The sequence below is a fragment of the Budorcas taxicolor genome, chromosome 10 (assembly GCF_023091745.1).
Source record: "Budorcas taxicolor isolate Tak-1 chromosome 10, Takin1.1, whole genome shotgun sequence".
In the NCBI taxonomy this organism is placed as follows: domain Eukaryota; kingdom Metazoa; phylum Chordata; class Mammalia; order Artiodactyla; family Bovidae; genus Budorcas; species Budorcas taxicolor.
Window position 1 is genome coordinate 26,044,936 of NC_068919.1, and position 12,085 is coordinate 26,057,020.

Here is a 12,085-nt window from a genome sequence, read left to right on the forward strand (position 1 = left end):
TCCAATTAAATTTGTTCTCTTGACTTTTATTCAGATAATAGGATTAAAGAAAGAGATATTTATGGCTAGAAAAGTTTTTTTAAAAGAAATTTTCTATAATAACATGAATTATAATATAATTAATCTTGTCTCTTATATTTATAAATCCTTCTTACTTTGTATTTTTGAAAATTTAATTTTATCTACATTTTAAATGGACACTCAGTTTTTGTATCCATGTCTGCTTTTTGAAATGTGGATGTATTGTTTCGTTAGTAAAGCCTTATTTTGTCCCTTGTTATTGGGAAAAACTTACACACTAATGAGAGAATTTGATTACTCTAGCTTGCCAAATACATGTCCTTTTAATTGCTGAGGGAATTCAGTTATAAGATGCCAGATTTTCCCAAGGTTATTAATTGACACATTTTTCATGTTGTCTTGTACATTTTCAAGTAAAATTCTCCTTTATTAGAATTTGTACATACAAAAAGAAGATTAAAGAAAGTGGGAGCAAGTGAAAAAAAATTCTAGAAGAATCTCAGTGATTTTCAGCCACAACTCTCAAAGCAGGTACAAGGTATGGAGAAAAAAAATAAAGATGTTTTTATGTTTGAATATATTAAATAAACTATTCAAGCATCTTTAATTTTAAAAATTAAATATCTCTATTACCAAATATCTGTGACATATCAAGATATATAGGAAAACATAACCAGAAATCTAGTTCTACCATCCAACTAAATCTCCAAAACTTTGCTGTGTATGATCTCAAGCTATATTTTTATGGAAATTAATTTCTTTTCCCCACAGGTTTAAACATCACATATATTTTCTTAAACATTTTATACTTCACTTTGTCTTATTTTTTTTACATGGCTCTTGATATTGTCCTGTTGACTCATAAAAAATTGATATTAAGGGCATATATATTGACTGTTTCCAGTTCAGCTCTTGCCTCTTACAAATTTTTTGTTTTTGAGATAGTAGAGAGTTTACTCATCCTCACTGAATAAAATCTATTGACCTTTATTTTTGCCTTTTACATGATCCTAACTCAAAACTATAACATAACAAAATGAATATATTTACTTATAGGTTTATCTTGATCTTACCCAATATTAATACAAAAGAGGATATATATTCACTTATATATTTATGTCAGTATTTTATCATTGAAAGTATTGTTGAAATATTTAAAATATTTGAATTTATTTTTCTTTACAATATGTAGCTAACCAGCCATATTTATTCTCAAATAACTGTAAATTTATCCTTAAGAACATATTTTTAATCTATGACTATTTTTAAATTCTCAGGTTTCTTATAATCACTTCATTACTCCATCTAATGTTATGAAACTAAAATATCATTTTATTACTCTGCTTTGTAATACATTTTAATATCAGATTTCATCTTCCTTCACTTCAATAATTTTTCTCATTATTCAAAGAGGACACTTTGGAAAGGTTGAAGGGTAAGGGGAAAGAGATATTGTCCTGACTTTCTTGAAGTTTCTTTGTCAAAGTTGATATACAGTTTAGAATATGTTTCCAATTCTGGCTATATATGATTGATTGCCAAATCCATAATTACCAACTTAGAATTGCCACTGCAACTCTAAATGCTTTAGGCAGTAGATGATAAACTGGCACAGCAAGTTAATATCACAAGTTTCAGGTTATTTATGGATATTTTAAAATATTCCATTATAGCTGTGTGTAAAATAAATGACTCTCTGATTCAAAGCTTTTGGTAGCTAAATGCCAACTACAGTTTTGAGAGCATTTATCCAGGACTAGACTCTAATTCAATTTTATTAAATTGTACAGAATTTGAACTTATAAAATTTAGAATCTTTATTAAAGTTTATATGTTAATATGTCAAAGGTAAGCAGTTCGGTAGTTTAGTGAATTGAGAATTCTCTGAAATTCGTATGAAATATTTCATTAAAATATTGCAGCAATTTAAAATATAACATTTACAAATATAATGTCATATATTTTTCCAGATCAGCACATATACATTTCCATTTTAGAATAATCCCACTAATAGTGGGATTTTGAGGAGGTTCTTGATTTTTGGTTATTAAAGACAATGATACAAAGAGAAGCGATTATGTTTCTTTGAACACTTAGCCTATAAATCCCCTAAGTGGAGGTTCTCCATTAAACTGTCATAAAACCTTTAAATCTAAGATATAGTGCCAACTCCCCCTCCCAAAATATATATAGGGCCAATATCAAAAAGAGAATTATTAAACTCTATCTTACATCCTGTCAAAATTAAATTTATTTTAAAATGTGATAAGCATATGGTTTTTCCACTTTTCCACTGTTTCTTTAACCTTTTCTTACTAATCAGATGTTCTTAGTTTGAAACATTTCTTAGTTTCATTTGTTGACAGTATATTCTCATCTATTTTTTATGATCACTTTTTTTATTTTTTACATTTAGTAAAATCAAATCTACTAGTCTATATCTTCCTAGAGTTTAGTTTTTGCATCATATCTAAAACATTTTTAATGAGCTATTTTAATGGGTTAAAATATGTACCTATGTTTGCCTTTAATGTTTTCATAGCTGTATTTTTACAAATCTAAATCTTTTATACTTCTGAGATTTATTTTCAAAAGCGAAGTGAAATTAGAGGTTTGATCTTACCATTCCTGATTGCTAAGTTGCCGCATTATCATTTACTATTTCCCTTCAGTTCAGTCACTCAGTCGTGTCCGACTCTTTGCAACCCCATGAATCGCAGCACGCCAGGCCTCCCTGTCCATCATCAACTCCCGGAGTTCACTCAAACTCATGTCCATCGAGTCAGTAATGCCATCCAGCCATCTGATCCTCGGTCATCCCCTTCTTCTTCTGCCCCCAATCCCTCCCAGCGTTAGAGTCTTTTACAATGAGTCAACTCTTCCCATGAGGTGGCCAAAGTACTGAAGTTTCAGCTTTAGCATCATTCCTTCCAAAGAACACCCAGGACTGATCTCCTTTAGAGTGGACTGGTTGGATCTCCTTGCAGTCCAAGGGACTCTCAAGAGTCTTCTCCAACACCACAGTTCAAAAGCATCAATTCTTTGGTGCTCAGCTTTCTTCACAGTCCAACTCTCACATACATACATGAATACTTACAGATCCCAAAATCTATTTCTATCATATATCTCATTTACCTATGTGTTTGTGTCTAGGTGTCGACAATACAATTGACTCTGAACACATCCTGGAGAAGGAAATGGCAACCCACTCCACTACTCTTGCCTAGAGAATTTCATGGACAGAGGAGCTTGGTGAGCTATATATAGTCTATGGGATAGCAGCTGGACATGATCGAGCTACTAACTTGAACACATGGGGAGATTAGGGGCACCAACCCTCCAACACAGTGGAACTAACCAATTATACAATACTGTAGTATTTATTGTTGGAAAACAATCTTCATATGCACATTTCTAACCCTTATCCAAGGGTCAACTGTAGTTATCCAAGGGTCAGCTATAGTTTTGTTTCATTTTGCTGTCTCATTCTTCCCGCTCTGCGTCCTTACTCTCTAAAATTTGTAATTTGTGGAATAAGTAGTGCATGAAGGCAAACACCACTATGTCACATGGCAGAGTCACATGTGAAAAGTATGATTTAGTGGAAAAACTTATAAGTAAAAATTTAGCAAAGTTCCTTCTTTTCTCATCATCTCATGAGGAAGCTGGGTTATTGCTGCTTGTAGACTTATAATGTGTCCTAGGCAAGTTGTCTCACCCACTGCCTGGTCTACTTTATAATCAGGCAAACCTGAGAACAAACTGGAAGAAAAGATTAAAATATCAAATCTTTAAAGTTAAGCAATACTAATTTTGAAGCCAAATTTTTAGGAGAGTATGATTAAGCCAACTACTGGCATTTATTGATAATGTGGAATTCTGACATTAGAAAAGTCCTCTTTCCCAAAACAGAGCCACCAGCACCAGCTACTTATTACATACTGGCTCATCAGTAAAGTTATATTTGTTTCTCCACAAATGTGCTTTACTATGTTATTTGTCACTGTCATTTCTCATATTTCTTTGGTTTATTCTTATATCCTTGAGCCAAAATCAAACTGTCTTATATGGCTTTATAAGTAGGTCTTGGCAGTATAAATCTTCTAGCTTTGATCTTCAAAACAGCCTTGGATCATCTTGATCTTTTGTAATTCAATATACATTTTAGAATTAACATGTCAATTTTCCAAAAACTCCTACTTGAATTCAGATTGGGAGTACATGAATATATATATGAACTTAAAGATAATTGGCATATTTTACAATTCATGAATCTAGTATTTATTAGATGCTTATTTTGTTGTCACTTGTAAATTATGTTACTTGCCTAACTTTTTAATTTTGGTAATTATATAAAGTGACTTTCTAGTATTGAACCATTTTTGCATTCCTACAATAAAATCAGGTGGTCAGAATGAGAGCTAAAAAAATACCAATATTTGTGCAAAGTAGTATTTCTATACATCTTTACTGAGAATTTTGCATTATTTGATTAGTTGAAAATGACTAGTAATTGTGCTTCTGGTAATGTAATCTTGAAAAAGTTTTTCACATGTAGATAGATACGTACAAGTATATTGTACAATTTTAGAATATCAGTTTGTCAGTAAAAATAAAATCACTTGCAGAATGCTGTTATGGCAGGATATCACTTATTCATTTTCATATCATACACAAACTAGTAAGATGATAAGTGAACTTTACCTCTGCCAGTATTTTTTATTTTATTTAAAAAGTTTGAAGCAAAATGATAAAAATGCATATACTTATTAATTCTGAAAACAGGATGGAGATCTTTATTATAGTATTTTTTACTTTTCTGGATTCTTAAAATATTTAAAAATATTTTTCTTTGCTCAGCTAGAAACTCTTCTGTTTTTTGTTTTTTTTTTCAGATATCTTAAAAACAATGTATTGTGTTACTATCTCTTCTTAGATACCTGGTATATCTTCCTTATTATTTTGTTTCAAAAATTCTGGCTAGCATTCAGTTCAGTTCAGTTCAGTTGCTCAGTCATGTCTGACTCTTTGCGACCCCATGAATCGCAGCACGCCAGGCCTCCCTGTCCATCACCAACTCCCGGAGTTCACTCAAACTCACGTCCATCGAGTCGGTGATGCCATCCAGCCATCTCATCCTCTGTCGTCCCCTTCTCCTCCTGCCCCCAATCCCTCCCAGCATCAGAGTCTTTTCCAATGAGTCAACTCTTCACATGAGGTGGCCAAAATACTGGAGTTTCAGCTTTAGCATCATTCCTTCCAAACAACTCCCAGGGCTGATCTCCTTCAGAATGCACTATTCATGTGTAAATGGATGTCATTCCACAAAGGTCTGCTTTACACATCCAGAGCAACATGGATGTGTTCCCAGATAAACAGATTTCCTTTCTTTAAAAATTTTTATTTTTACTTTATTTTACTTTACAATACTGTATTGATTTTGCCATACATTGGCATGAATCCGCCACGGGTGTACATGAGATTTCCTTTTGTTTATCAGGGATCCACAAGCCAGTAGCAAGCATCCATTTAGGCTATCTCTGCACTGTACTTCTCAATCTACTAAATGCATAGGCCCAAAGGAAATCAGGGCCTGTGGGAGAAGACTCAAATATTTGGACACTTCTTCCATCTCAGAAAAAAATAAGATGGGAAGCTATCTCAATTTGCCAAACATAGATTCATTTGTCTCAAAACTGATAATGTTTATTATCTCTCTGTTCATCTGACTTTTAGCAGCAACTACAGAACGACTTCTAGATTGTTAATGCTCTATATTCCAGTTACCCAGTTTCATTTCTCTTAGTCCTGCTTATAATTAGAAAACCACTTGTCCTTTCTTTCACTTGAAAGTGAAAGAAAGAAAGTGAAGTCACTCAGTCATGTCCGACTCTTTGCGACCCCATGGACTGTAGCTACCAGGCTCCTCTGTCCATGGGATTTTCCAGGCAATAGTATTGGAGTGTATTGCCATTTCCTTCTCCAGGGGATCTTCCCAACCCAGGGATAGAACCTGGATCTCCCGCATTGTAGACAGCTGCTTTACCGTCTGAGCCACCAGGGAAGTCTTTCACTTACATGACCCTTACTATTGTTAGAGTTCAAGATGGTAGACCTTATTTTTCTGTCTATGGAGGAAGAATAAATCTATTTCTCAAACTCTAAAAGAGATGTCAAAGAGCTTGCATATTCTCCCACCAGCTGAGATCATCACTTTTGTTAAGACCAAATATGAGTTACATATTATAGTTTTAATTTCCTTCAAACATCTTGGTTTATGGCAGATATTCCTCATAATTTTTGTTAAGAAATTGTGTCTATCTCTTTCAAAAAACTGGATTTAGTGTTAATTCTTTTTTATCCTTTTTAAGCATTTCAGGGAATTTTAGGGAAAAAAGTTAAGTGACTATGCACTTATCTTTCAAATTCAACTAACAGACTTTCTATTTTGGTTTTGTTTTAGGTAACATTTGCCAACAGCCAAACAAATGGAAAAACAGAATCACTCTGTAGTGGCTGAATTTATTTTGCTGGGACTCACAGAGTCTCATGAGTTACAGATTTTCTTTTTTTACTTTTTTTCCATTATTTACATAGCCATTTTATTAAGTAACCTCATTATAATCTTGGTAGTGAAATTGGACCCTCAATTACAGTCTCCAGTGTACATCCTACTGGTCAACCTGTCCTTTATTGATATGTCTCTGGCTTCCTTTGCTACTCCTAAAATGAGTGGTGACTTAATTAGGGAAAATAAGGCCATTTCTTATGAAGGATGCATGGACCAGATTTTTTTCCTTCACCTTTTAGGTGGAAGTGAGATGATGTTGCTTATAGCCATGGCAATTGATAGATTAATTGCTATATGCAAACCCCTTCATTACAAAAATATTATGAGCCACCATATTTGCATCAGACTTGCACTTTTCTCCTGGAGTGCTGGATTTGTGCATTCTGTTAGCCAAATGGTTTTTATAGTGACTTTACCATTTTGTGGCCCCAATGTTGTGGATAGTTTTTTCTGTGACCTGCCTCAGGTGATCAAACTTGCCTGCACTGACACCTATGTCTTAGACCTATTAGTCATTGCATTTAGTGGACTACTTTCTTTGTTCTGTTTCATATTTCTGTTCATTTCCTATAGCATCATCCTGATAACTGTCCATCATCACTCCTCCAGTGGATATTCCAAGGCCATGTCCACTCTTTCAGCCCACATCACCATGGTGGTACTATTCTTTGGACCTTGCCTCTTTATCTATATATGGCCATTCAGCCATGTTTTCATAGATAAGATCTTCTCTGTGTTTTATACAATTTTTACTCCCCTTTTAAATCCAATCATTTACTCATTTAGGAATAAAGACGTGAAGAAAGCAATAATAAAAATAAAGACCAAGAATGTGAGTTCCAGATCAGCCTTTTAACTTAAATATTACAATCCTCAAAGGCATCATCATTGTTGTTGTCATTGTAATCATCATCCAGAGACACAGGTATAAGATTTTACACTGAACATAAGTCATATTTTGGGAAATTATTACTTTTCCCTACACAAGAATATATGCAACAAAGCATTCTGAATTGCACATCCAAGTGCAAAATCATTCCAACATATTATCATCCATTTAAGTTGTAATTTTAAATTTTTCTATAAATTCTTAGATTTTAAAATACTGTTGGTTGAGTTCTAACCATGTCTAAGGCACTTTGCATGCATTTACTCTTAACCTCACACAGTGAAAATAGAGAATATTATTTATATTTATCACCAGAAAACTGCACATTATAAAATTTAACAAACTTGTCACAGAAATTGTTAAGTACTAGACCTAGAATCAGATCCTACATGTAACTACAAAATCTATGCTTTTATTAAAAAAAATTTTATCTATATTTTAATTAGTATTCATACATTTTGTTTTCTTGTCCTCTCCTTTACATATCGTAGTTCCCAATAATTAAATCTTCCCAAAAATAGGTTAAAATGATTTTCCTTTGATCTGAAAGTAAAAAGAAACCAACAATTTCTGTTTCCTTATGCCTCTGATTCAATGAAAAGAGTTTATTAAAACAGCTAAGAAGGTTGACCCATTGAGCAAGGTGTACCAGTACTACTGTTACACAGCAGGGTAGGAAAAATCATATTTGAAACCCATGTGATTCTCTGTGGTGCCTCACAGTATTTGCATATCAAGTAGTAAAAATATGAAAATTACACAACCTAGTACAAATTAGAATTTGATTCACTCCACCAAGAAAAGAATCACCATCAATGGAGATCTTGGATGAAGACAAAAGAAGAATGCAATTGGTAGTAAAAGAAGATAGCCATAAATAAATATTACAATAGTTTAACATTGAATGATGATTATAGAAATTAAGACTGTTTCCTTCCTAAAATATTTATGGTCATTGTGTATGTATAGTATTTGTTGACAAATTTCAATTTTTTGTTGTTGTTCATTATCAAGGAGTTGTTGGAGGTTAACTTTAGAATTTTGTCTCTAAGATATGGGATATTCATGTGGGATTATGACTAAATTAGAGGAAATACCAATACCTCACTGAGATGAACAGAGTAACCTACAGAATTTTGTCTTTCCATTTGGAGAAAAGAGGGTGAATGTCTTGATTTGTGTAAATCTTTAGGCTAAGACAACTGTTGTTCCTTGGCAGTTTAAATAAAGATAGAATTAGAGTATTAAACATTTGAGAAGAGAGAAGGCATGTATCGAGAATCACAGAATTTTACCCTGACCAGTAACTTAGGATACATATTTAATCAAGAATAAAGGATATTATATAAGTAATGAGGAATCTGGAGGAATATTTTATTGGGTCAAAATTCATAGTTGAAACAAAAAAGAAGCCTGAATTAAGCAGTTATTTTAAAAAGTTATTTAAACCCATTGTTTTAAGGAGGGTGCATGCATTTTAAGCTAACTGTAATCATTTAATTAGGTACAAAAAAATGAGAACATCTATTTATGTCTTTTAACATTAAATGACAAGTAAGTTTTGTTATTATTTACTACACAGATTATTTTAGGTATTCAATTAATCTGTGTGTTGCCTGGTCATGATATATGGCATTTAAAGTTTCTGGAGAAGATGTGAGCAACCAAAGACAGAGGGGGATCAAAAGCAGTTCTCTTCAAGGTCATTTGCTTTGAACAAATTGTCATTCAATAAACAGCTGTCTCTCTGTATAATAGCTGAGGTGTGCTAAAGTGAAGGAGAGGGAATGCTTAAAGATTATATTATCTCATGTTAGCTCAATTCATCCTCCACAACTTCATTAGGGCTTTAAAAATGTTTCTGTGAATAAACCTTGGATTGAAGATCATTCTTGTTTTTAAAATTCATGTAAATGATTATAAAATGACAGAATTGATCATTATACCCACAATATGAACTTTTCCTTAGCTAAATCACAAAGTATTAATAAAAGAACAATGAGATACATAACTGACAAATACAAGATACAGTAAACTGGCCAAAATATTTAAAGTTAAGAAAAATTATTTCACAACATGGATTTACTTCCATCTTTATTAACAGTGAAAGTGACAATACATATTGTACCTTGATAAATTAGCTAGTCATCAAAATTAGTAAAACACCAAAAACTAAATATATAAAACATAAAATAAACCTCTACAATTTTATTTGCAATATTAATAGTCAATGATAACCAATGGAAGGCTTTAAATTTTAACGAAATGTAGTAAAAAGTGTTTCCGTTTCTTACTAATACCAAAAGAACAAAAGCCACATTCCACAGAGAAATTACTTGTATTTTCTGCCATTCTATAAAAATGACTAAGATGAGCAGTATGACAATAAATAAAATATATTCCTTATCAGCAAATGCTATTGAAAAGCACACAGAAACTATTTCTATTATCTGCAAATTAAGTGATAGAATAAATTATATCTTGGGAGGAGTTTTACCTTATATGAGTTGAAAGATTTTAACACTTGTACATAAAAATTCTCATCAATAATACTGACTCATAATAAAAGCTAGTCTATGACAAAAATCTACATTAAGCCCTTGGTTGAATAGTGAATTTGACTGGAATTAAATAAGAACTTGCAGATAAGATACAGATATGTCAACCAATTCGAAAGTTACTCATGACATTGTTGGCAAGTTATTGAAACAGACTGTGAAGGCTGCTGTGCAAAGTACATTAGGATGATCAATATGATAAACTGTATAAAAGTAAACTCTTAGAATAATTTACTGTAAGATTTTATAGTAAAAAGGGCAATGACAATGAAAATATATTTTGCCATATAAATATTCTCTGAAACTCTCATAGCAAGGTAAATAAATTTTTAAAAAATTAGTATTTTAATGACCATAAAACAGTTAGTTGTAACATTAACGTATAATATGAAATTTGAAGTAATTTAATGTGAATTATTCTTAGTATATCTTTACAATTTTCTATTTCTAAATATATTAATGTGCACATAATATGCACTTTTAGGAGTAATTGTGTAACATGTATAGATCAATTTTTCTATTAAAGATGTAATGGTCATAAAGGTCTAGAGATTATTTATCTGAAATGATACCATAAAATGGTTAGAAGGAAGCTAAGAATGTAGTTTGGGAATAATGTGAGGAAAAGGAAGTGTCCATTAAATCAAAGCTGTCTGTACTTATTATATCACAAAACCCCAATACTCTCATGACTATTTTAATCATTCCAATACTCAAGGAAAGCAAAGCATATTACAGGACCAGAAATTAAGAGTGAACATCTCTCCTGGTTATGCTATCACAGCAGCCCCAATGTTGTAACTACTCCCACTGAAATTTGGATTCCCAGAGCTCCAAAAAATCTGCCTCCAAACTGGTTCACATCTTTATAAAAAGATGTGAACAGTATCCAGAATCACATGAAGGGCATCACAGAGAGTGAACATTAGATTTATAATTTCAAATAACGTCTTGAACACATATTGTTTCTCATAATGCACCTTTACAGCAAGTAAGTGAAAACATTATAGAGGATTAATTCATTACAAATTTAGTATACTGAAGATGGTATTTTAATTAATTCTGTGTTGACTGGAAGGAAAATACTATGGTTTTCAAGACATGGAATTACATACTTATTTTACAATGGACTATAATCAACAATTTCCATGAAAATTGAAAAGGTATATGCTCTCAAAATGATATTGCAAATAATTTTGGTGGTATATGGTAAATGATTAAGAATAATGAATAAAATTAAGAAACATAAATTCCTGAGCATCCAGATAATTCATACTATCATTGAAAATAGTGGAAAAGCTAGAAACTCATATTATTTTTTGTAGTATAGTGATAGATTTCTTTTAATAAATTTCAGGTATACCCAGGACATATAAATAAGAATAGCATGATTACAGTTGGAAAAGAAGCTGACAAGGGAGAATTAATGAACTAGATATTTAGGTATTTAGAACTAGATATTTAGAAAATCACTGTTTGAAACTTATGGTTATTCCATATATACATAGGGCATTTTAAAGAATAAAGACAAATAAGCTCTTACAGGATGTTCATATTCAGGAGAATGAAGGAAAAAGTGAATACTTCAGGAATCTCATTATGAATATTCAAAATAGTAATAATAATCAAGAAAACTATTTAACAAAATAGAGAAGAGCAAGCTTCCAAATAGATGTCATTCAAAACCATAAATTTAAATAGGAGACTTTAAGAAAAGTTTAAAGCTAGATTGTACTGGATTGCAGTGTGACAATAATTGTCTCCTGGTAAAATAAATTTGAGGACAAGCAGCTGGACAGTACTAGAAAACCCTATTTAAAAACACTAAATTAAAATATTAAAGATAATTTTAATTTAATAATAAAAGCAAAAATACATAATAGTTTTATCGAATATAATCACCTTATATAAAATCACCCATTTAATACACATTTTAATGATTATTATTCTATTCACATAGCTATGCAAGGATCACCACAATCTTATTTTACACAATCTTATTTTAAATCATTTTCACCACTGCAAAAAGAAAACTCACGCCCATCT

General features: G+C 31.8%; 1 protein-coding gene across 1 annotated transcript; it reads left to right on the forward strand.

Moving 5' to 3' along the window:
- The first annotated feature begins 6,509 nt into the window (after positions 1–6,509).
- On the forward strand, positions 6,510–7,448 carry LOC128054186 (olfactory receptor 4K13-like). Its single transcript, XM_052646798.1, has one exon. The coding sequence runs from the start codon at positions 6,510–6,512 to the stop codon at positions 7,446–7,448; it is 939 nt and encodes a 312-aa protein (XP_052502758.1).
- Positions 7,449–12,085: the final 4,637 nt, after the last annotated feature.